The sequence below is a fragment of the Eucalyptus grandis genome, chromosome 8, assembly GCF_016545825.1.
Source record: "Eucalyptus grandis isolate ANBG69807.140 chromosome 8, ASM1654582v1, whole genome shotgun sequence".
Lineage (NCBI taxonomy): Eukaryota > Viridiplantae > Streptophyta > Magnoliopsida > Myrtales > Myrtaceae > Eucalyptus > Eucalyptus grandis.
Window position 1 is genome coordinate 11,954,660 of NC_052619.1, and position 26,475 is coordinate 11,981,134.

The window sequence follows — 26,475 nt, forward strand, 5'->3', positions numbered from 1 at the left end:
TAGAGAAGATGCTGCTGCCTACTTAATGTAACACAAGAAATGGAGCGATGCTGAAGAGAGCTTCACATGTTAAAGTTAGAAAACTTGGGCACGAACCAAGAGGAAATACATTTCTTGGCAGTGAATAATTTACATTAATAGAATGAATCAATGGCCCGCCAATTGCAGCTAGTACCTCTAGCCTACCTCATCACCTAACGTAAATTATACCTCACATCTAGATAAACAGCTAACCATAAGAAAATACACTGCGACATACCAATCCTATGGCTTCCTCAAGGCAGATGTTGCACCCATGACCACGGCCAGCGCAAGACCGAGACCAGCTCCAAGAGAAGCACCAATAGTCGCAGCTGACAAAGAGGACTTACTTTGATCATCTCGGCCCATGTCAATTGACATGGCGCCCTCTCGAGCCAATTCTATGGCAAGTCTTTCTTTTGCAAGCTCCTGTGATTTAATTCAAATGAAACAGTGTCGTAAGAAGCAGCTCCAGGATTCGAAAGTGATACAGAAGAAAAGAGACTATGGTATGATGGCAGCCATGCTTTTTAAAAACCATATACTCTTCATATAAGTGGTACCATGGGACATGACCCAGATGCAAAAGTCAATTAACTAGAAAGAAATTAAAACGAGAACAGCAATCCATGAAAGTGGTATTCATTGAACTGCCAAAATGATGAAACATCCACAGAATTCCTGGAAGCTTGACCCTTTCTACATAATTTCCATCTTTGATTCGCACTTGATCACTATTCTGAAACCAAACAAACCGCATCGACGTGCTAATATATCTAAAGAGAACAAAGTAATATAATCCTAGTGTCCCATTTGCAAGTACTATTTGTGACAGCAAAACCACAACAGATTCATAAACGTGAGGTTAACTGAACTTCTGAAATGATCAGATGTCCGCACAATACCCGGAAGGTTGACCCTGGAGTAATTTCCATTTATACTTTACACTCGATCACTAAACTGAAAATAAACCAACTTCATTTATAAGCTGATAAAGCATAATCTTTTGAACAAAGTAATATGAGAAATGAGTCCTTTGCAACTATTTTTCATGACAGATTGTATATCACTAAGCAAGAGAAGTGAGGGTAAGACCTGCACCAAGCAAAACCAGTAGAAAACCTATATGTCAGACCTTGTCTAATCTATAGTCATCATTATGATAAGATAACTGGAATTTAACATGACGATTTCCAAATTATGCTTACTGACAAAAAATTGATTAATCACACGAGGAAACCAGGTCAGCATACTCTCCAACTATTCCTCCCAGAAAACCATACAATTCAAAATATGAAGAGAATAATCTTTTGGTAGTTTACCTCTAAAGAGGCTTCCTCATGGCTCCGAAGCACTCTATGGATAAGATGACACAGAGAGTTCACTCCCTCAACTGGAAAAACAGTGTCCTTCCTCTGGAAAGGCAACCTGACAAGGTTAATTGGATTAAAGATTCGCCTTTGTGTATTCACTTGCCCATCAGAGCTTCCTGTAGCTGCGCTCCAAGACAGAGAAGTGGTTGCAGCACCAGGCATGACATATGGGCAGGAATTGACAACCTCAGTGTGGCTTGGCATTGCTTGATACTCATGAAGAACAGTATCAATGGCTGTTTTTTGCTGGTGTGCACTGACGGAGAACTTGTTCGTTATGGCAAGAACCCAAGGGATTCCAAGAGCTTTAGCCTCGTCTAACAAGAATAAGAGAGCTGGCCTCTTCTCCATTCCGTTTGGACTGTTAGATTGAGGGACTCGATGGGAGAGATTATGCACAAGCACGATTAAATCTGTCTTCCGACTAAGGTCACGGATTCCCTTCCATAATTCATCCCTAAATCGCGAGGTCTCCATTTTCAGCTCCTGCACCAAATAAAAAATATAAAAAATATAGGAGAATGTGAGCCAAAAATACTCAACTACACTCTTTACCCAAAAAAAAATAATACTCAACTACACAATTAACAAAAGAAACAAGTTCAATTAAACAGAAAGAAGCTAGATTCTCATTGAAGCTGGCTTGGGACAGAGAGAGGAAAGGAGGGAGGGGACACGTTGCTTCTGTCAACAGCAAAAGTTTCATGAAGCTAAGAAGAAACAAAGAAGGCAATCATGCTCAATGCCAAAATTGTTAGGTAATTAGAAGATACTCATGGCAAATAGAAATAATGTATCAAAACAATCTTATCAATCCACAAATATTGATTATATTGCATCTGTGGGTCTACACAACAGCATGAACTTTATGAAAAGTTATAATGGCTCTTAAAAATTGTGATAAGAAAGGAAAACTGGAAAGCAAAAGAGTTACCTGAAGATTAACTCCCACAGAGTCCGAGTAACAAATGCCACCAGCAATGGCTTCTTGGACGTCAGGCTCTGGAAGCAGAGTCTCGATATTGGCAATTGTCATTGTTCTGCCATGTCCCATTATTGCCTTGAATAGAGAAGTTTTACCGGCACCCTGCACCGAAAGTATATGCAACACTTAGTGATATTCTTGGCTTAAGAAACTGAGTAAAGGTATAAGTTGCACATATTAGAATGACACGGACACAAGTACCACAATGATATTAAGAATTATTGAGAACAAGTCTACCTCAAGGCCAAGCAGTCGGACTCTCCGAGTTCTAAGATGAACCTCCCTGGAGACAGTTGTAAAGTCGCTGGTACAGAATATACACAAATCAATTGGATCGGCTGGACACGTGAAACTCCCTTCCCTTGATGAATCTGAGTTTTGCATGACATTCATTTTAACAGATTCTGAACGGATCGAAGAAAATGGGGGCATCAAAGGGTCTACAACAATCTGATGCTGTGGGGGTCGTTTTAATGGAGCGCCCACTAAGACTCGCATCTTTTGTAATTCACGCTCATCATGACCAGAAGAATATGATGGGGCAGATGGAAAACTCTCCACCGTTGTTGAGCACCTGTAGAAGATTTATTAAGTCGAGCGAACAATTGTCAAAGAGGGTAAATGATTGAGAATGACAAAGTGAACACACAAATGTTAACACCAAAAAAAATAGAGACAGAGCGCAACAAAAGTGGGGATAAAAAACAAAATACCAATGTTGCGTGAGGAAGATGTCCACTACCATTATTATAAACAAAAGCAACTTTTGCTAAAAGAAGAAGAAGAAGCATTAGACACTCAGAGCCCATCCCCTCTGCTAATTGAAGTAATCATAGTGCTCAGGATATATGCTCAATCTTCTCCTCGTACATCAAACTATCAGAAGCCACTTGTCATGGCTCCCGGTAGAAAATCTGCGCTAGTAGAAAATGAAGGCTTCCACTAACATGTCTGGAAGTTATACATCATAAGCATATTTAGGCTGACTACACTAGGGGGTTTTACAAAAATTGTAGAACCATTAATCAGTCTGAATATTTTCCAAGAAACCACTATTTACAAACTGGAACACAGGTTGCAAGAAAAATAGCTCCTGAACATAGGCGTAATTCCCATCATCCACCTATAAGCAACTGATTTAGTGAATTGACACTTGGCCAAATATATCCCACAGGCGGCCAGGAGAAGCTACAACTCAGCTTGGAAAAAGATGTTTCTATCCAAGGAAATATTCTTAACAAAATTGTCAGAACCACTAATGTAAATAATGGCAATCGGTAATGTGAGTTTGCCATCAGTCTTTACTTCACATGTTCTGTCACTCAAGTCTCAATCCATAACAGGTACCAAAAGCCAATAAATGCAACAGTTAATGGATCGAATATATAAACCTCATGCTAGAATAAATAACACCACGACCATATATACATATCATCCCAGAAGGTCCGCTAAAATGCTCGTGGAACAGAAATTGCCCTGCACCATTTCACATCAGATGCATTTTAAAGAAGCAATCGGGCAAATGCATGTTACAAATCTCCAGTAGAGGGGAACATCAACCTACACTTCACTATAAATGATCCCATGCAGCATAAGTGGGTACATGTTTCACTTCATGATAAAACACCATTGAGCTTCTTATGTTTCTACATGAGGCTGATAGAACTATCACTGCATTTCACGGTAGTCTTTACTTTCAATAAATTTAAATTAGAAAATAGAAAGAACTAGAAAAAAAAGTCCGACATGGAAAGTCCAGTGTATATAATATGAGGTGAAATGTGCCATACCAGGTACCATTCACTTGAGCATGTACGAAGGTGCACAGATGCAAACCAAAGCCAGTGATATCTATTTTAAATGGTTCTCTGTTCTTTTCTCCAAGACTACCACTCCAACCCAGAGGAACAATTGAAGTAGCCGAGCGAATGGTGGGGGCCTCTACGATGTGCCCCAGCTCTACAGTGTCAGCAGCAGCAAGACCAAGCCATTGCTGTAGATGAGGGAATTGCTGCATTTGTTCTCTTCCTAGGAAAGCTAAGGCATTATCGCTCATGCAAAGGTCATAGATCCTGCCAAGGAACAGACCACTTAAAAAATGACAACATGAGGGTAGCAAAAGTAAAACCATCAATCCTTGATCCATTTGCTCATCCTTTTCCGAATACAAACCTAAGTCACCAACAATTCGTGTTGATAAGCCAAAAAAGACCCAAAGGCACTAGTGCCAGAAATATGCTCACAACAATAGCAGAATTGGATGACCAGTAAAACTATTTCCCCAAAAAGGAAATACAAAAAGAGTTATACCTGAATAAAACAGTGAATAACTATCTTTCTTCAAAAATGTTAAGAGAAAATATACTTCGTTGCTGGAAATCGAAAAATATGATACACTGAATTTTAGGAGAATGTGAATATTGCAGTAACCATTTTAGCATACATTTGTCAAGTCCTTAATATGCAAAATAAGAACGCATCTTCTAGGTATTAAGCTCCTCCAAAAATGCCTCAAAATATGGTCCAAGCTTTAAAAATTGATTTAAATGAGTTCAAATGTTAAGCAGATTCCACCCAAAAAGGATAAGAATGTAAGAAAATAAGGTGAACTTCATATGTTGTGTTTATTTGCCAAATTAAAAGAACTTCAAATGTCATGTTTGCCTTAAACCATTGTAATAAAGTATCTAGGACCTTAAAAGAATAGATGCTCAATGTAAGGAAGAGAACTCCTAGTTGAACAACATGAAAAGACATAATGCCACATTATGGCAAGAAAACAAAAATGCATTTAAGCTGCAAAAATGGGAAAAACAATAATAAATTTAAGAAAGATAGAAACTGACAGATCCTAAAGTTGTTAGAACGTCAATGGCTGATAAGATGAGCAGGGTAGGTTCTGATTCTCTGGCAAATTACCTCTGAAATCGAGATCGATAAGACTTCATAGAATGAGATTGAAACCGTTCTCTTAGCTCTGCAATCACAGATCTAACCTGAAAATGCCTTTGCCAGAAGAAGCAAAAAAGATCAGAGATCCTACAAGACACTATAACACTCGAGAAGAAAAAAGAACAATCATTAAATATCACAACTACACTAATTGCCCAAACATAAGAAGCGATTTCATGGCAATAAAAGCTCGTACCGATGTCAGCTTCGAATACTCCGCTCCTGACAGTGATTCCACGGATATATCGCGAAGAAGATACAACTGTTATAAGCCAGAAATTCCCAGATAATTTTATTATCAGAAAGAACTTGAAATGAGCAAAGCCTATGAGACAGATAAAAAGCAAAGCAACAAGAATGCTACTATGCTTCTCCAACAGATGAGCAACCACAAAAATAAAGTTACTTTTAACACTCTCCATTACTCCGTCAAGAAAACAAGAAAAGCTTACTGAACAATCAAGACGTCCCCACCACAACGTAAATGCTCCTACCAGGTCTAAAAACTGACACACTACTGGTGCTTAAAGGAATGTCTTATGACCACATACAGACATATGCTTGATGTCGGCAGCTAACCAACAGGATCCAACCAGTCGGCATTGACCAAAGAAACTGATGTAGATTGACATGTAAACCTTAAACCAACTAGTTGCCATTGACCAAAGACACTGATCCAGATTCACATGTAATCCTTTCCATTGTTAAATTAAAACTCATGCCACTACTTTCCACAGAAGGATCAATTGAACCTGACAGCTGACAACACGAACACTCAATCATCTAGCGAAATATCTCATATGCTAGAAGTACTAAAAGTCCACTAAAAGTTGTTAATATTACTCAATGGTGTCCAAACTTAAAGGGAGTGTATCATCTACCCAGATAATATATATGTTGGAAGTACTAAAAAGCCTTCAAACTTTAAGTGAGTGTTTAAACAAGTGAGGCATATGCCAAAAGCAGGTGGCTTGTTTAAATACCTAATAAGACTTTACCACATTACTTAGTTAATAACTTATGGTATACTTTCTTAGTACCTCTACTATTATTAAAAAAATCCCCCGGGGACCCTTGCACTCAGATTTCCAGCTAAATCTCAGAGAGCAAAAGATGAAAACTTCAGCACCAGAACACACCTGCCCAAATGGTACATATGAAGGTAAATAAGGCACCCTGCGCCAAGTCCTGCTATCCCCACCTTTCTTGCCATTGTTTTCCATCATCTTTCCGGGCATTGTCGTATCTGGTGACCCCTTATCTATGTCAGAGAATGGTTTTAAAGAAATACCATCAGAACCCTCTTGGATCTCAAGAGACTCTGCTTCGATTACTTCATCTTCAGGCACTGCAGGATTCTTAGTAGATGTTTCTAAAGAATCAACTTGCTTTACACTGAACTTGTTGAATTGTCTTCTCATGCCTTCCAAGGGAACAAGTCTTGAAAGTCTCCAGAAAGATTTTTGCACAGGGCCCAATCCCAGAACCAACTGTTCACCGTCATTTCCTTTCTTTAATTTCTCTTTCGGTCCCTCTCGTTTCATCATTAGATTCTGGGAACCCTCAGCATCACCTTCAGTAGGTGTCAATGGCAATTGAGTATTATAATGATGAAAATAAGCAGGAGATAAAATACGGGGCACCAAATCTTCCGGTATACAGTAACTCTTGAAGTACTTCTGCCACCCTTTTGTATTGACATAGCTGAAAGGAACATTAAAAAAAAAAGGCTCTAAGAAACATTATGAACTACAGTGTCTACCAATATATCAATCAGAGCACATTAAAAAATCTTGGTCATTAACAAAAGCAAGAATGTGGAAAGATGAAGGGAAAGCGACAACCCAATATCAACTTAAATCACGGCAGAAGAACTCTGCAACATACTCTCTCAAAGCAGCATTTCCAACGGGGGGCTGTGAGAATGTTATGCATTTGACTGGAACTTTTTCAGTTTCCTTTGATGAAGAGCAAGCAGATATAACCCTCAAAATGGCAAGCGTAGCCAATGCTGCTACCTAAATGTACAGGAGAGGGAAGTAAACTGGATCTTAGTCTCGCAAAGCACATCTAGTTAACTAAAAGTCTGACCGTACTTACTGCTCCACCAAGTGAATGTCCACATAAAACAAGTTTCCTCTTCTTCTTCTTCTGAGCTAGACGGTACAACTCCAAAGCAGGTATTCCTTTGGCACGAGCCATAAACCCCTATACGATAAGACAATTATGACCCTCATAAGTGAAAACAGGATGGGTATTGGGCAGAAAGTTTAAGCAATAAAACAAAGCATAAGATAGATATTATTAACAGACTAGCTGAGATCTGCTATAGAAATTAGGTATTAAGAACTTCAATGTGCATCTTACCCGATGAGCTGCTGGTTTAGGCACATCTTTTGGCTGCTTAACCCTAATCCCAACAGAATTTGATGAATCTTCCACACTTTTCTTCGAACCATCAACTTGGACAGCTTCGGTGACTTCAATACTTTCAGAATCGTCCACATCATCATGAAAAATAGCACTTTGCAAGATATTTGCATCAGCCATGACATCCCTTCAACATGGCAATTCAAGGGAAAAAACACTGTTAGAACCAGATAAGGAGCTAATGCATGCTTATATTGTTCATTGTACATACTTGTACTGCTTTGTGCCAGCAAAGGAAGCAAATAATGTATCACCTGCTTCAGCCAATAAGTACCTGCAAGAAGAAGAGGAGTGGAGATACTTGACAGATTAATAGGCAAGAATGCTTAAAAAGACAACAGCCATAAAAAAATGCACCATTTTAATGACAAGCAGTTTTACCAATTAAAAAGTAATCTTGAAATTAATTTCATTCACAGGAACAGGATTGCAAGTTTGAGGGGATGAAAGTTGAGCCCTGAAGCAGTAGGCTAGCCACATATGCAACAACACTTGATTACTGAAGCACTGTAAAGTCATCTAACAGGGGCACCAATGCAGTGATCTTCAGTATGTGTACTGTCAGATTGGATAAAATGATTGCATGGAAGCACAAAACGCATTAAAATCTAGACTCTGTTATTCTCTCGCGGAATATTAAACATTTCTATAAGACATCAAGAGAAAGTGTACTTCACATATCATATCAGAAGGAAAGAAGAAATGCAATGCATGCAGTTAGGTAATGGCCGTATTGATACAATATTCAAAGAGAAAAACCTGTGAGGAACATGATCTGCTGAAGGTTGAACACGCTCCAGAGAAACGACCTGTCCTCCAAAATCAGCCTTGAATTTGTTTACAGCTCGAACAAGCTCTGTAGAAGGCCTCTGCAAAAAGAAAATTATGTCATCTTTCTCTCCATACAGATACACAAAGTAAATATATAGATATACATATATTGTTATGTATAACTGGCTTTTCTTGAATTTGCTTATAGTGCTCTTGCTTCAACTTTCTATTTCAAGACTAATGGACTTTTCAAGTCATGTGAAACTGGCTTTCTGGTTAAGCGATCACATAACAAGCACATAACACTCTCTCGCATCAGGTCCACCACATTAATTAAATAGGATATGGATGAAAGACATCAACCAAATGACCCAAGGTTGGAACACTAGAATATTAAAACTTGTAAAATAGTAATTAGGGAGAGTTTCCGGATTTAAACCCCTAGTGTATCATATGAGAGGATCATTTTTCCCAAAATGCAAGCGGTTTCTTGTTAGAACAAAAAATGACAAGAAAGGGGCCAACAATGTTGTATACAAAATATATTTCTTAACACTTAACAAAACTAATTCTCATGTATAACTTTAATATTGCTACATTCTGCTGCAACTACACACTAATCATCAAGAACTATAACCAAAAACTCCAGCTTCGGTTCAGACCACACTCCTAATACTCCATCCAACTATTGAGAAAGCAAGTACAAAGTCTATCAACCCAATCCACCATCCACTCTTTCAGTGTTGTAGGTAAACAAGGTTCACCTTCCCGCTATAAAATAATTACACTGTCTAGACACCATCTGACTACAAATATTTTGGGAAGAAATTTAGGTACTTTCTTCTTATGACACCAGGCCAGAAGCCCCTTTCAGCTATTAAAAGATTATTACAGTAACTAGCCAACAACTTCCTACTCTTGACTACAAATATATGGGGAAGAAGAACTTGTCACTTTTGCGTCATGACAGATACCATGCCAGACGAGAGCCCATCAATTAGACCAAAAAATGGGCTCTGATCAAGCATATGGTTCCCTCCAAACCGTCCCAACTATTCCATTGTGAATAGATCATCCCTGTTTACATCTCAATATCCCCATTCTTTGTTTGTCCACTAAGCCTTCAAAGACTACTCTCTCCATTATATGGATCCATATGTAAAAAGTCACCATGGATGGATCGGAAGTATACAAAGACATCAACTCTAAGAATGGGGGGTACAGTGCTACAGGGACAATCTGATCAAAGTAAAAGCTTTAGACTAGTCCCCAAAAGAACAATAGAACCTAATTTAATTCTTCCAGGTGATGTGCATGCAAGTTCCAAGTTGCTTCTTAGTTGCCGAGTTTATAATCCCCCATTGAAGTCCAAAGTCCAAATCATTCCAAGCATTCTACAGCTTATCTTGGGATGATGACAATCACACAAAGAAACCAAACATAACGATCACTTTCCCTTACTCCTCGTGGCACAACAAGAATGCTGAAACAGTTGTACAAAAATTGAAGACAAAATCCAGTCAAAATGCTGACTCCTAGCAATACTTGACACCTCATACACTCCGCACGCGCAATCTCTATCATGCCTAGAATGGCTAACATTATAGACCATCCAGCATAGCTATTAAAAGATTCTGGGAGAACATATAATCTCAGTTTTGCACGTTCCATCCCACCTTCCACATAATGGAAATCCAATCCGCAATAACATCCCCACTAACATCCACACCACCACAAAAAAAAAAAAAAAAGGACCTCAACTTCCAAGCAACAAGACACTCTACCTCAGACCCTGAACTACTGTAGTCACTAACAAAACACTAATAAAGAGCTCCAACCAGCCCTTGGTTTACAAAGCTTTCCAAATCGGGAATGCCTCATTCCCAAGCAATGGCGCCATTTCTCTTGCGCTAAACTAACCGCAACTTCCCCAGATAACTTTCCAAACATGCCCGGAGTCAGCCACCAGCTCCAAACCAAAGTCAAGCGAATGTCACTCTATTTTCTCCAGATTCACTAACACAAACAAACTCTCTCCCCTCAATTTCAACGGTATGGCAATATAATCGCAGCAGAACACGCCAGCCGAACTCAACTCCCGACGAGTTAAGGCCACGGCGCCACACGCGGCACCGATCGCAACCACGCGGAAACGAGCGTACCGTACCTTGTAGGCGCACTCGGAGAGGACCATGCAGCAGAGGATCTCCTGCACCTCGGCGACCGAGTCGGCCTTGACGGCGAGGCAGAGATCCTGGAGCTGCCGCTTGCGGCGCTCGTACTCCTGCTGGATCCGCCTCCGCTGCTCCCGGCTCTCGTGGCCGTTCCACGGCGGCCACCACCGCATTGGCCACTGCAGCGGGCCCCACGCCACCTTGGGGAGCCGCGCCCGCTGGTCCCTGATCCAGGCCTCCACCCGCGTCTGCACCGCCTCCATGGGGCGCCGGAGACCGGACGCCGCGATCCCTCTCCGTATCGGCGCCTCCGGATTTCGATGAGATAGAGAGAGAGAGACAGAAGAAGAGAGGAAGGTATCGTGTCGAAGGTGAGCAAGCGCGTCTGATCGCAGGAGGAGGAGAAGGAGGGAGGGAATATGCGAAGGAATAAAAATAAATCGAGACGGTTATATCTGATTGCGAAATGAGAAGTGTTGAGGGATAGAGAGAGAGAGAGAGAGAGATTTGCTTCTGCGATCTTGTGCTTTTCTCTCTCTTTCTCCCCCGCCTTGCTTGCGGTACTCGCCTTCCGCGTCCCGACGATCCGACTTAGCATGTAAGATTTGGATAAAGAATTAGTGCGCAAGAATCCACGAGTAGCGATGGTCGGTTCCAATCCGGTCCCATTCCAAAAATTTAAAACCTGGTCCGATTGGGAATTGGATTGACCGGTCTGATTCTACTCCAATCCATTGGAACCGATTATTTATTTTTTTCATTACTTTTTTTCGCATAACCAAATGATATTTAGTTCACATTTTATTAATTTTATGAAAAATAATAAAATAAAAAATATATTTACTTAATCTTGTTTTGTCCAATTTAGTTTCTTTTGAATTGAGAGCTAGACCAATACTTCTCAAAATTGGACCAAATTGGCCAATACGATCTAATCCAAGTGATTTATGGCTTGACAGCCCGTTTTGCACACCTCTATTTATAAGTGCTACAAAAATGCAATTAAATCCTAAGAAAATACCTATTTTTACCAACAAATCATATCACTCAACTCTCTTATCTAAACTCAAATTATATAAAAAGAGAAGAAAAAAGAAAACACCACACATGAAAAAGAAAAGAGAGAGCACCTCATGTCAAGCCAAGAGCCCTGCCTTGACCACCTCATTCGGTGGCGGCCCTGGCCAAGAATCAAAGGCAGGACTCCCGTTGCCGGCCACCGGATCTTCCAACCACCGCCCCCCGGGGGATAAGATGGATAAGATGAGGCGGGGGCCCTCAAATGGCCCGCATGCAGACCGGAACTCTAAACTCTCGTTTGGAAACATGCGGGCCATCGACTTCCAAATGGGCCGGACAAACCACATCCCCCCGACACAACCCACCTCCACACCGCCGGCCTCATAAAAGCCCCATTCGCCTGCGGCCCCTGCCCTGTCTCTCTCCCCGCCGCTCGACCGTTAGCTTTGCGTCGCTGTTCGATGCTTCATCGCATTAAAACATGTCGTTGTCCTCTCCGGCGAAAGGAAAAAGGCAAAAATGGCCTTCTTTTGACTGAGCGGGGCATGGCGGCTTAGCATCCCGGGGACCACGAAACCTGTGAGTTTGGAGCCGTGTCGAGAGTGGATTCCCGATTAACTCGTATCTCGGGTGTTTGCCGCCTCGTGTCGTGAGACCTCTTGGCATTCAAATGGGGTTCATCGAACTTAATACCTTTTCCCAGATGGACTGAATAATCATGGCTTGAAACCAAATACTTTGTAGCAAGTCTAGGATTTTATGTAAGGTTTAGAGTGGATAGTAGCGCTGATCATTTCTCTCCATCCTTTTGGTTGTACATACAATAAAAAAGACAAACATAAATATGAAAAATCAAAGAGAACTATATAAATAGCATAATATCTTGGGCTTTTTATGTTCAAAGGGAAAAAAATGTATAAACTCAATCTGCTATTAACGATAAATTATGGCCATCCAACATAGAGTCCATCATACCCCCACCAAATTAATGGTTGTGATTCACCTGATTGACAAGAATTTTCCGCTTGACAGACTAACGGAGGAGAAAATGTTCTGGACCAAAAAAAAAGAGAAAAAAGAAAGAAAGAAAGGGGGCGGATGGAATTGGATGAGGATGGACTACCATAGAAACTTGCTGACTCCCCCAAGCCCAAATTCCACTCCGGTCCAAACCGAGAGAATCAAGGCCCAAGCCCATGCTGGCTCGCCGGCAGTGAGAGATGACGGACGAGTGACGCTAAAGTGACGTAGCGCTGCACGTCACATGGCGATCACCATGACGTGGCTAGAGATCTTTCTAGCACTACTAGCAGACAAAAGGAGAAAACTTTCGCTCGATTGAAAGAGGTCCCCCGCAAGCGTCAACGGGAGGACGCCAAAAAGCCAAAAACGTATCGGAGGCTCCGAATCGGCATGATTCCATCCGTGCACTTCAACGCTCGACTTCTTAACAAACGAACAAAAGGGACACGAGACGAACCCCGTGAATGATTGGCCACGCGGCCGCCGAACCCTCGCCTAACCCGGATCTTCCGGGTCAACATATAATATACCCGCACAACGCGACTTGCCTCCTATCCAGAAACTCATGAATCATTTTTTGGGGTAAACATCGACATCGAGCCAATACGGTCAGTCGAGCACTGAAAACAAACTCCCGCGATTGATGGATTATATTGGCCCTCGGCAAGAGTCACTATCGTGACCGTCGGCTATTTAATTTAAGCTGTTCGACGCTAAAATTTAGAAAATATCGAGGCATCAATTGATCATTAAGCGAAGAGAAAAGATCGCGAAACATAGTTCTTCAGTACCGCGGTCCCAAATTCATTCCATGGATCATGGGTAAATAATTTTGTCGCGGCAAATGATCGTGATGCTTTTCATGCGTTCCAACATCTCCCATGCTCTCGCATGAGGAGAAAACTCCATTCTCGTTGCTCATGATGCCCCTCAACCACCAGCTTTTGTGAGCAAATTGCTTTTGTCCATGCAATGCCAGTTGCCAATGATGACAAATACAAAAAGTCAGCATACGTCGTCTCCTTCAATGGAACGGAAATGCCTATTTTCTCCTCTTCAATTTGCACTTTCACTAGTAATAAAAGCCCAAAACCACAGCTCCTACGTGAATGTGTGTCTAAGAAGTTGCTCGAGGAAAACAAATAGAGAAAAAGTAGAAAAGTAAAATAAAAATCGAAATCATGCTCACTATAACACATTTCAAGATATCAAAAATCCTAAACATACATTAATGCGACACATTTATCTCAAAATTTGAGATAAACATATTAGAATTTTCGGTTTTTTGGTAAACGTGACATACAAGTAAAAAATTTAGAATAAATATATCACGTGGATATCAATTTAGGTTTTTTATTGTCAAAAAGAAGTTTTGAATGAATGTGTTATGCTGAACATAGTTTAAAGTTTTTTGTGGCTTTTCATGACTTTTAATTTGGATGATTCTAATGATATCTTCTAGGCGGCATTGAGGGGTTCAATTGATTCTATGAGCGCTCCAATCGAGTGCCCGCATGCAAATTAGTTCATTTTCTCAGACGACTTGGAAAAACGGTCGGTCGAGTCACCGATGGCCGTGGACGTCGGTGTTGTCCTGTGGAAATTTAGTATTTAGTCAGACCAAGAAACAAGTACGCCAAAATAATGATCACCGGCATCGAGGCCTCGAGAGGGATCCCCGCGACATCACGTGGACCGAGACAGTTCGAATTATAATAGGATTTTCCTTACAAGAAAGTTGGTTCGTCTTTAAGACAAAGGGAAAAAAAAAAGTTATAAACCCTCCTACGAGTCTCCCCATCATTATGGTGGCCTTGACCATGCCCTTTGCCCTCGAGGCTTTAGCCCTTTCCGCCCCCGCGTTAATCTCGACTCTTCTCTCCACGTGTTCTCCACAGGAAGAAGACAGGGACAAGCTAACTACTACACGCGACGTTTGCCAAACCCCGCCCAACGCGCACGAAGAGATGAACTGTAAAAGCGACCTCTTTTTCCCCCCTAAGAAAAAACTTTGGGCAGGCATGAGAAATTTAGATGAAGCGCAAGTCAGCTAAATTTGATGATCGCCGTAATATCAATAGCTGTGATTCATCCGATGAGTTGAAATAAGTTTATGCCGTCCCAATCGGAGAGGACAGATGTTACACGAGAATCCTAGAAAATAAAGAGGTAATGATGAAACACGTATGGTATGGACAATGACATAAATGACTTCGGTTATATGTAATGTAATCTATGAATTTTTAATTTATTCAATATAATTCATAAATTTTAACCTAATATACAATATCGTCCTTAAATTTTTAATTCGTTTAATATGATTTCTGAATTTTTTGTAAATATTCAAATTAGTTCCTAAATGATGCAAAACTATCCAACGTTATTCTTCTATTAATTTAAATTAATATTTCCATGGAGTACGGGGTTTAGTTTGAACATATATTAAAAATTCAAGGTTCACATCGAATAAATTAAAAATCAATGTAGGATATTACATGTTGACTTAAGTTTAAGTATCACATTAAATAATGAGTCAATGTTGGATAATTATTTGTGCCATTTTACTTTTACAAAAAGCAAAGAGAGAGGCAAAAGAGGGCAACTAATGAAAGCCAAAGCGAAAGCACTCCAACAACCACTTGGCATCGCCTGATAGAAAGTCAAGAAGATCCATCAATTAGATTAGGCCCCGGCAGTGGGTCACGAGTTGATTTTTGTGCTTATTTCATGTGCTTCGGAGCTCTGCTTTATTAAGCTCGATTTTGAAACTTCGACACCTCGTTCCATCACTCACCTACCTTAGTTACCCACTTCCCATGCTGCCCCGTCTTTTCTTTTTAGGCGTTCGACACGATGCGACGCAACCTCCTTTAATATCCGCGTTGAACCGAGTCGTGATCTAAGTCAAGATTAGGACATTCAATTTAAAATAGCCACGCATCTAATTTGATGATTCGCAGGCATAGAAGTCGCGATCCCTTTATCGAGCCGAATAATTTTTCCCCGAAATGCTTTCGCCGTGGAGACCACGCGGGTCGAGAGTGGCGCCAAATGTAACCGACGAAGGACAGTCCCCATCAGCTTTTGTTAGTCGGAGATAGAGCATGCTTTTGATTTAAGGTAAAGTATTGCCAAAGGCACGAGGCAAGGTCCATTGATGTCCCCATGGTGGCTGTCTCCATCGCCTACATTATGCAAAACCCGAATCACTCGAATGGCAATGGCTTTAGCTAGTGAAATGGTCCGAAACTATTTTGACTACACACTAACTTTTAATGGCAATCCGCGTCTTGTTGCGTCTTGATTATAACTAAAGAGTAAGGATTTATTTGGTAATTATTCTTTTTTATTATTCTTTTATAATCTGAAATAGAAAAGAAATAAAAAAATCATTTAGTGACGTTAACTACTTTATTCCCTGAAATATACAAGTGAATAGAAAATAAATTTAAAAGAGAAAAAAAAAACCTCTTTATCCTTAGAAATAAAAATGAAAAAAAAAACATTTATTAATAAAAATTATTCCAAGAACAAGAATGTTACCAAATGCATCCTAAACACAACTCCTCTTCACAAGGTTTTAAGGAATTTCATCTTTCAACCGAAGATTGACAATGTCTAGGCCCTAGAAATCCTACAAGTCGCAGGACCACGGCCGGGCACAAAAAGTTAATCAGGAGATCAAGCCGTCACGACGACCTAGAAAAGAAGAACGATGCGCGGCGTAAACAAACGGAGAGAAAATGGCCACTACACAACCTGTGAATATATATATTGCAAAAAGAATAACCCGGCGTCGAACAAGAGTCGTATTATACAGAGGCTAGAACTATGAATGACGGACATATAGAGAAGACTCTGCGGTAGATAAGGAGGCTAGTAACGTTTTCTGTACGTGAGGTGCAGCGGACCCTACGTGACCCGAACCGCCGGCGGCGCTGCCCTGCTTCGTTGGTCATATGGCGAGCGGTTGTTGCCTCCCTTGCCCATTGTTGTATCCGTCGTACGGCTTCGTGGGCTCGCCCGACTTCTTCCTCTTCAGGACGACGATCCACGTGATCAGTTCCAACACCACGGCCACTCCGCCCAGTACTGATATCAAGATGATGTACGCCGATTTCCACTTGTTGTCGGGCTGCAGGATGTCCAGGCCTTTGAACACATTGAGGATGCCCAGGATGAGGATGGTGTACCCGAGGCCGTGGTGGTAGATATTCCAGTAGAACCGGTACTTGTGGTCCTTCTTCGGTCTCAGGAACAACGCAAATATCTGCCCAGGCAAAGACGAAGAAATCAACATCGGACGCATTCGATACACACGCATCAGCACAAAATTACAGACCTCTACATGTCACGTCGCTCTCGCTCCATATCAGCAAGAGTCGCAAGTATCTGCATATAGAATTCGTCTCGCAGTATGTTTTCATTCGGAATCAGAGAGTATCTCCACAACTTGCAGTTCTCGAAGATCTCTAAGATCGCGTGTAGATAAACATCAATCCATACCAGTCCAATTTTATGGTCTATTTCTTTTTTGGGATTCAGCATCTCTAGAGGGCCGTAAACATCAATGTCGTCCCAACCATAACAAGACGCAACTCAAAACAGTCCAAGGAAAGGAACCAAAAAGGAATTACGGTCGATGTTGGGAGGGGAATTTTACCTGCACCGTCGCCAGAGCAAAGAGGGCGATCCCAATATTCCGGTGACCAGTGTACTGGATTCCCGTAGACTGACTGCCCAGCTTCAGGCCGGTTCCCCAGCCGGCGACCCCGATTGCATAGGCCGAGGTCTGGCAAAAGGCGTGGAGATAGAACCATGCCGGGTCGGCAGAGGGGAAGGCCCTCACGTACCTCGCGATGATGGCTCCGATCGGGAACATGATCCCCCAGCTCACAGCATTGAGAATTCCATGGATCTAACAAATGCGAAAGAGATTAACATCAGGGTCATCGTAAGGACTAGAACCGCAGACATGATCGACGACAGAACATCCAAATTCAAACATATTCTAAACAATCCTTTCCGGTGAACGAAATCCAAAATCGACAAGAACAAGCTTCCCCATCGACACGGGTCCATCGAAAAATCGACTCTCAATTCAGGAAAGCAATCCGTTCACAATCAAGCTTCTTCATCAGCGCCCTCGACAGAGGCTTAATCGCTGAACCATAGTTTCTCCCTTCACTCCCATCTTTTTTCTTCTCGAATGCTAGGACTTTTGCACATAACTCGCCTGTTCCACTCAATTGCAGCAAGACTAAAAACCGAGAAATGAAAAATCCTCAGTCAAATCTCTACTCACGGGCCGTAATCTAAGCACGCATCCTTTTCTTCTTTACCCGCTTATGGAAAATTTGCAAAAAGCAGAAGGGAAAAGAAAAAGAAAGAAAAAAGATTCTCCTCCTCTCTGATCATGAAAGACAGACACGGACGAAGAACCTCTCCTAGAAATCCCCGTAAAAATCCCAACCACTTGAAACCCACCTCAGATCTACCCATGCATGTCTTGATAAAAGGAAGAAGAGAAAAAAGAAATTTTGAGCGCAGAATCTCGTTGAACCCAGCACAACAAACACGAGAAAGAAAAATCAAAAATAAATCCGCTAATAAAAAACCGAAAAAAAGGCAAAAAAAAATGAGAGAGAAGAGTGAATTATAATAGCACGGGCTCACATTCTTCTTCTTGATCGTGGATCCGCCGCCGCCGGCCGTGGTCGTCCCGGTGACCAAATCGAGCGTCCCTTTCGCTCCGAGATTTGCCGCCGCCATCGCGTGAGCGTCCGGTACGCCGTTCGTCACGCTCGACCCCACCTGCCACACCTGGTTCAGCTTCGCCGGGTCGCCGGCGGGCACCTTGATCTTCGCGAAGATCCTCATCGTGCCGTCGGCCGAGTTGTACTCGGCCGTCCGCTCCCACGTCTCGAACGAGATCGGCGACTCCCTGACTGTGGTGGACGTGATGTTGTAGGTCTTCACGGTCATGGCGCCGGCGTCGCGGAAGGCGATGAGTGCCTGGGCGCCGAACATGCCGGTGGCGGTGGGGTTGAGGGCCCAGGAGGCCCAGCCGTCCTCGCCCTTGGGCGGGGCGGCGACGAAGGCGACGGCGGCGGAGGAGTTGGCGGCGTCGTAGGAGAAATGGAGGGAGGCGGAGAGGGTGGGGAGGTCGAGGCAGGTGGAGTAGAGGACGTTGTTGCTGAACTTCTGGGAGGAGCAGACGAGGGCGTCGGCGGCGGGGGCGAGGAGGAGGAGGAGGAGGAGGAGGGGACCGCCGCGGGGAGGCGGCGGAGGAGGGGTTGCCATTGATGAGAAGGGAGGAAGCCATTGATGAGAGAGAGAGAGAAGGGGGCGGCTCCGACTCCTGAGTGCGAACTAACGGTTCAGACAGGAGAGGGAGACGGAGAGACGGAGAGAGACAAAGACTTTATAGAAGGACAAACATGGACATGACATGGAAAACAAGGAGGAGGGGGAGGACTGAACTTCCGGTTTTTTTTCTTTTTCCTTTTTTTGAGCCGGTGGGACCGGACCATTTCAGGAAGCTGAAGCTGAAGCTGCGGAGAGAGAGAGATAGGGAAGGGGGAGACGGGAAATTCCTGAGTAATTTTTGGGGACTGGAAGCGAAATTATGGGCGGAGACAGCCTTGCCCAAACGGGGACGAGGAAAGAAATAAATGTTTGGTAATTCATTTGAGCTATGTTTGGTGGTTTGGATTTCTAACTATAATGAGATTGGATTTTATAAGATATGAAATTTATGGGACTTTATTATATTTTATTCAATATTTGGTAGGTATAACAATAAAATGAGTTATATTCATGTCATATCATATATAATGTTTTGTATGGACAGCATATCAATATAAATAAATTACAAATTTCATAAACATAATTGATAAAAATCTCTCACGACACTCTTATCTGCTTTATTCCTTTATTTTTAGAATAATTTTTTTTTATTTCTTTCTTCCCATTCCATCATCTCTAATGAAATTTTATTAAATAGAAAACTACACTAATATACCTAAAACACTAAAATACATAAAATATTACATAAATATATATTTATATGTTTAATTTATATTATAAAATATAATTAAATTGGAAAATATAAATAAGAATAAGATTAAATATAAAAATAAATTGTTATTTTATTTATTTATTATGTTAGAATTCAAATATTACTTATATTGAAATATAATTTAAATTTGTTAATTTAAGAAGGTTGCTATTTGAGAAAAAAAAAATTCTTATTATGAATATTCAAACATAGGATAAATTTTATCCCAACCACCATACACGATCTTAAAGTTTTAGAAGTATATAAAGGTTTAGACATCTCAAGTGCCGAAATTTGATATGGGTGGACGCATAAATGCCAATACTTTCAAGAAGTACACTTAAGTGCTAAAATTATAAAAGAAATAAATACTTAAGTATCGACAGCAAGTCACGTCGGATTTTTGAGAGTCATGTAAAAAAATTTTATCATTAAAAATAACACAACATCAGATTTCCAGCAAGCCCCACAGAAATTGGCATTTGAGTGCCCATTTAAAAAAAATGTATTTAAGTATACATTTTGAAAATTTTGGCATTTACGTGTCTTTTTATTTTTGTACGTCTTTCGAAGTATATATAAAGGCTACAGTGTTTTACCTAAAAGGGTGATAATATGTACTAAGGGTGCATTTGGGAAAACTTTTGGAGAAAGTCATTGAGAAAATGTAAAGATCCTTAAGCTAAATGAGTTTTTCAAAATGCAAATTGTGTTTGGTAAATCGTATTTGTGAAAATCTATTTTGAAGTATCTTTAAGCAAAATAGTGTTTTGACAAATTAACTTTGCAAAAGACTTTTGTTATTAAAAAAAAGGAAAAAAAAAGAGAGTTGGCTCGCCAAGGGCTTGGCCGATTATCGCTAGTGAGGGGCAAGCGGTCCAGTAAGGGTGATCGAGACCCGGATCACACGATCTGGTTGCGGCGACCTAGATTGCGAGATCCAGGTTGTAGCAAGGTCGCGCGGCCCACTTTGCCGCGACCTCAGTGCGGAGGTCACCAAAGCCGCTCGATCTAGTTGCAGCGTCCCAAATCTAGGTGGTCACCGGAGGTCACACGCCAGACCTAAGGCTACTCAGATCTGGGTGGCAGCAAGGTCGCGACAATGTGACTCAAACAGGGGGTTGCCAAGGTCACATGAATGGCCCCAGACAATGGCCATGACCACACCGGCCTCATGCCGAGCTCTGTCCAACTCGTCACCAGCCCCTCACAATTCCACACAACTTCGTTGGCTAACCTCAACGAAGATGAAGGTGAATAGCCATGAGGACAAAACCGGAAAAATGAATTGTTAGTGAGAATATTTGGCAAAGATAAATTTTTGTTTTATTTTCTACTCAGCATTCCGAGAAGGCCGAATGTCCAAGGCAGCTCTATGGCAACCTTGGGCTTTCAGTCTTATAAAAACTCACTTTTCTCCAAATATGTTTACAAAAGAAGTTTCAAAATACCATTTTTAAGCCCAAAGGGCTTTGGATGCCCAAAGTGGCTTAGCAAAGCCACTCCCAAACGAACCTTAAGATAGAGTAGTTTTTGGACGGACCATCCCAAAAAAACCCAACCGAACAAAGTGTCCTAATTTTCGACCAAAAAAAAAACAGTGTCCTAACGGAAGATCTGTTTTCGGGGCACTGAGGATCGGACACGTACGAGTAAAACTTTTATTTTTTCAGTGTTGCCAAAAAAGCAATGGAGTGCTGTCCAATTAAAGGTATCTATCGTGGCCAACAGCGAAAAATATCAGTGTTATGCCTTTTGAATTTTGATAATAGAATAATCCCCCGGCAGCCAGGTCACCCTTAACCCAGTCCAGAAATCACGCGCGGCGCATGGAATCGCGGCGCTGGAATGCCCGCCACGACCACGGGAATCGGCACGTGGGCGCTGTTCCCGTCCCTAACCATCTTGTTCCGAAGCTGGTGTTCTTTTGTTCCATAGAAAACTCAAAATTGAAAAAAATATTTTTTAAGAAATAATTAATTATATCATTAAAAAATTATTTCAATAAAATATATTTTATTATCAATGATAATTTATGTATAAATTATTTTAATGATGGATGAAAATATTTTGTATTCATTAATTTTTTTAAGTGATATAATTTTTTTTTTTTTTGAGTTTTTCGTGAAAGAGATGCATATTTAATTTGAAAATGTAACTGTGGATTTGTTAAATAAAGACGGGGGCACACCCAATCTCAGGGACTGAATTTGAGTCCACGCGACTAGACTAACCGTGTGCGAAGATGCTGTCGTTGCGATTTATGTGGGAGCGGAGCCCCCTATGCTTTTTAACCAATTTTTTCTTTTAAATTTTGCCGTTCTCGATATCTGATTTTTAGGAATACCAAAATGCTTGAAGATGTTAGAGACTAGCATGTTAGGTCGCATGTACATTTCGATAATTTTTTGAAATTTTTCCAAATCGAATCGCTATGCCCGCGTTCTTTGAATTAGAGAGATTCGGAACTTGTATAAAGGGTTTTTTTCTTCTTCTTCTTCTTTTCGCAATTTTTTATACTAAAGTAAAAAGTCAATTGTGTCCCAACAATAATTTTTGCTAAAATACACACCCCGCGCTGGGCAAGAAATAGACGTGGCCTTCACTGGCTCCCCCTCTCCACTGCATCATTATTGGCGGATACATAATTTTTTTTTTCCCTAAATGACATTGATCTGATTTAGTAAATCTAAAGCCGGCTGATATGTGGTCGTATATGATGAAGTAATATGAACCGAACCAATTAATGGTCATCATTTTCTCGTTTTCTTGCTTGGAATCTTTTATTTTTCTTCATTATCTTGACCTCATCATTTGTTCTCCATGTATAAGATATATTTTCTTCTAAGAGTAGTATGACTACCTTGACTTTTATTTGGTAACTGCAGCGACTTGAGGCAATCACATGAACCATTGGAAGCCATCCCAATGCCGGGACTTCAAAGATTTCTAGAGATCAGAGACTGTCGGAACATGACACCTGGATCTGGCCGAAGGGGAAGAGACAATAAGATAAAAATAAGTCAAAGTTTGACCAAAGGCTTGCAAGGCAAAATAAGGGAGAAAGAAAAAAATGTTAAGCTTTCAATAGTGGCTCACCGGCGGAAAAGTTAGGTGACGTTTATTTCTAGTGCGTTATTCATCCTTAAATTTGTAGTCAAAAGCAAATTCAATTTTAATTTCACTCGCCGGCTATATTCCAACATTTTTTATTGAAACTCTTTTCTGATTAATTATAATGAATTGCAACTAGACGTCAAATTCATTAGCCGAAGATATAGATCCGTGCTATAAGATGTCAATGGAAACCTCTTAAAGGAGAAGAACTCCACTCTCAAGTCAAGACCAATAAATCGCTTGGTGTTATACCGCTCTTTGCTTAAAAATTCAAAAAACTCGCTTCCTTTTTTATATGGCAAATCATCATTTTAGTGAAACATAACAAGCTCGTTTGTCGATGTTGACCCTGCCTTCAAACTAGGTACCCTTTTATCTTGCTAGGGCCAAAGGTCAGCAAGCTCGTCTCTTACTTGTGGCTGACCACCAGTAGAAAGGAAAAAGAAAAAGGAAAATAAAAGTAAAAAAAAAAAATGATTCGTTTGTAATCAACTTAAAAGACCTATAACCGGATCTATCTTAGACCCACTTAGACTCATCTATGTTAGCTTTTTTCCTTTTTACATACCATTTTTAACCCATATTTCACCACTAAGGTGATCTATTTACAATTTGCTATAATCAATATGGGTCTACGATCCATTTTGACAGGTCTAATGAATGAAAACGAAACCCCATTTTAAGAATATTTAAATAAAAAAACTTGCGAACTGCTTGCTCGGTGTCTTGACTTCATCATTTTCTCTCCATCTTTATATGTATATGCGCGTGTGTATGTATGCATGCTCGTGAACTACTTGCTTAGTATATTGATTTCATCATTCTCTCCATATATATATAATATATATATATATATATATATATATATATATATATATATATATATATATATATATATAACTGGATCTGCCCGAGGGGGAAAAACAATAAGATAAAAATAAGTCAAAGTTTGACCAAAGACTTACAAGGCAAAATGTGAAAGGACACAAAGGAGGAGAAAAAAAATGTCGAGGACTCATATGCTTCAATAGTGGCTAGCCGGCTGAAGAGTTAGGTGACGTTTATTTCTATTAAGTTATTTATCCTAAAATTCGCAGGCAAAGAGAAAATTCAATTCTAATTTCAATCTCAAACTATTGTCCATTTTTTAAAAATTGAAACTCTTGCCGATTAATTATAATAAAATGCAATTGGAGGTCATATTCATTAGCTGAATATGTAGACCCGTGTTATGAGATTTCTTTCGAGAAACCTCTTAAATGAGAAGAACTCCAGGTCAAAACTAATAAATCACACGGTGTTATAACACCTTTTGCTTGAAAATTAAAAAAACTTGCTTTCTTATTCATCACGGCAAATCATCATTTTAGTGAAAAAGTAATCAGCTCATTTGTTGATGTTGACCCTGACTAGATACATTTTATCTCTCCCTAAAAGCGAGGGAGAGTTGAAATCAGAAAGATTCGCCTCGTTCCTTGGGCTCTCTTACTTTATAATTTTTTTGCCTATTTTATCTTTTGGTTATTTCAATTAGGTCCCTATTATTCCCGTGATCCATGAAGAAGCGATTTTTAAAGGAGGATAACTCCACTTTCGGGTCAAAACCAATAAATCGCAGTGTTATACCGCTTTTTGCTAAAAAATTCAAAAACTTGCTTTCTTATTTATTACGGAAAATCATCTTTCAGTAGAAGCTAATCAGCTCATCTGTCGAGGTTGACCCTACCTTCGAGCTAGATACATTATATGTCTTTTTCCTTCTGCTCTCTTGTTTTATTATTATTTTCCCTATCTTGTCTTTTATTTTTTTAATTAGGTCTCATGCCTGCGATCCATGAAGAAGGGACCGATGTGATGGTCAGCTACGGCAGTTAATACGTGCCGTGAGTTTTGATGATACTGGTCAGTTGAGCGCGACGGGGAAAGCACCGTCGGCTGAAGACAAGACACGAAAAGCAGGTTCAGCGACCGTGTCGTGTCCATATCAAAATTGATGTGGGTTTGGAAATTGGAGTCAATGAAGTAATTAAAGGCAATGAATAATTAGGTACTTCGAAAGAAACTCGTGCATTTTGTTTGACTCGATTTTAGCGCGTTCTAGACATGTTAACAGTTTAACATGTGGCCGGATGGCAAATGCCATGCATTTTCGCAAATGACCTAAAAATATGATATGGTATGCTCTTGTCTCGACATGTGAGATGTGACTTGATGGAAATGCCCGTGTTACTCCAGTTTACAACTGGTCTGGGCTAGTATTCCCTGCACGGCTGTGGAGAGGTATAGCTGATTTATTCCAATTAAACTTTGAACTGAGAAAACTGAAATAACAACTAGAGAAAGTAACGTGTATTTACAAGTGAGGAGAATTATCAAAAAAATTATAAATTTATCGTAATTGTGTCAATTCAATATTAATTCTTTTTGCTAATTTATTCTTAAACTTTTTGAATTTGTGTAAGCTGAGTTTATCCGATCAATTTTAATTTGTTGGTGTTGTTGTGATACGCCGATGCTTTGATGTAGCATTTTTAAAATAACATTTTAATAACTTATTATTTTTATTCTTTTTTCTTTTATTTAATTTTTTCTCATTTTCCTTTCCCTTTTCCCTTAGAGTCGACGAGGGAGTCGCGGCCCTCATTGGCTCTGGGCGAGGGCATCCTGGCCCTTGCTTGGCCAAATCTAGTGAGGGTGTTGCCTCGCACCCATGCCTTGTGTTGCCCTCCTCGGCTGAAGTGTGGCATTTGGCCCCTCGCCTAGATCTAGCAAGGGCTAGGATGCCCTTGCCTGTGCGGGCGAGGGTTGCTGGGCTTTAGGAGAAGGGGGAAGAATTAAAGAAAATAAAAAGAAAAAGAGAAGAATATTAAAAAAATTCATAAATTTTTGTGAGCCGAATAGTAACTTAGAGGTGATGTAGATGGATTTGAGCAAGTGATTCCCCGTATGATCTCCCGGTACCGCCTGAGCTCGGGCGAGGGTTTTTAGGCCCGCCACGTCCGTGCCCTGCCCGTCGAGCACGCTCGAATGGTATACACATGAATAGCGACCTTCCAAGTTTCAAAACGCGGTCAACAACGAGACGTGGGTTGGACAACCGAGCAAAGCAGGCGGAGCATGGATAAATTATCCAGCGCCAACATATCATGAGTCCAACGCCCCTACAAGCTTTCACGCGAAAACAATGCGTTTTCCCTTTCGACGAGCGTCACGAGGGAGCGCTCCATCATCTTTGGAGTCTGTTCTCTTTTGGGATGAAAAAAATCACCAAATATATCTGCACTTTTTCGAGATAATTATCCAATCTTTTTCTAAATCTACTGTACGATATCAGTTTAATTCCAACTTAATGAATTAGGCAATTCATGAATATTTAACTTATCAATGTAAGTTGTTATTTCACATGAACATGGACTAATTATGCATATTTGTTTGGTAGGCATGCAAGCGAATTGAGTTATTCATGTATTACTGGAGATGACGTCAAAATTATTATGGCAAAAAAAAAAAAAACAGTCTCTCAAATTCAATTGAGGAACGTCAACATCC

The 26,475-nt window shown here is 40.6% G+C and overlaps 2 protein-coding genes across 2 annotated transcripts; both read right to left on the minus strand.

Annotated features, from left to right (window-relative positions):
• Positions 1-11,261, minus strand: LOC104456495. The gene is made up of 14 exons (XM_010071301.3): positions 10,700-11,261; positions 8,521-8,630; positions 7,973-8,035; positions 7,699-7,888; positions 7,432-7,539; positions 7,219-7,349; positions 6,471-7,035; positions 5,528-5,593; positions 5,299-5,375; positions 4,170-4,451; positions 2,617-2,953; positions 2,329-2,481; positions 1,344-1,880; positions 1-450 (listed from the first exon to the last, which is right to left on the minus strand). Exons 1-14 carry the CDS (start codon positions 10,967-10,969, stop codon positions 265-267), a joined length of 3,075 nt encoding a protein of 1,024 aa, XP_010069603.2. The 5' UTR covers positions 10,970-11,261; the 3' UTR covers positions 1-264.
• Positions 11,262-16,493: 5,232 nt separating this feature from the next.
• On the minus strand, positions 16,494-19,165 carry LOC104456496 (cytochrome b561 and DOMON domain-containing protein At4g12980). The gene is made up of 3 exons (XM_010071302.3): positions 18,426-19,165; positions 17,413-17,667; positions 16,494-17,019 (listed from the first exon to the last, which is right to left on the minus strand). The coding sequence occupies exons 1-3, from the start codon at positions 19,050-19,052 to the stop codon at positions 16,705-16,707; spliced, it is 1,197 nt and encodes a 398-aa protein (XP_010069604.2). The 5' UTR covers positions 19,053-19,165; the 3' UTR covers positions 16,494-16,704.
• Between the last annotated feature and the right edge of the window lie 7,310 nt (positions 19,166-26,475).

Coding starts and splice junctions, on each gene's coding strand:
- LOC104456495 (XM_010071301.3), bottom strand. CDS start 10,969: ATGGAGGCGGTGCAGACGCGGGTGGAGGCCTGGATCAGGGACCAGCGG. Junction 4,452..5,298: donor TATCGATCTCGATTTCAGAG/GTAATTTGCCAG, acceptor GTTCCTTGGCAG/GATCTATGACCTTTGCATGA. Junction 2,954..4,169: donor GCTCAAGTGAATGGTACCTG/GTATGGCACATT, acceptor AATCTTCTACAG/GTGCTCAACAACGGTGGAGA.
- LOC104456496 (XM_010071302.3), bottom strand. CDS start 19,052: ATGGCAACCCCTCCTCCGCCGCCTCCCCGCGGCGGTCCCCTCCTCCTC. Junction 17,668..18,425: donor CCACGATCAAGAAGAAGAAT/GTGAGCCCGTGC, acceptor CGCATTTGTTAG/ATCCATGGAATTCTCAATGC. Junction 17,020..17,412: donor TTGCTCTGGCGACGGTGCAG/GTAAAATTCCCC, acceptor TTGCCTGGGCAG/ATATTTGCGTTGTTCCTGAG.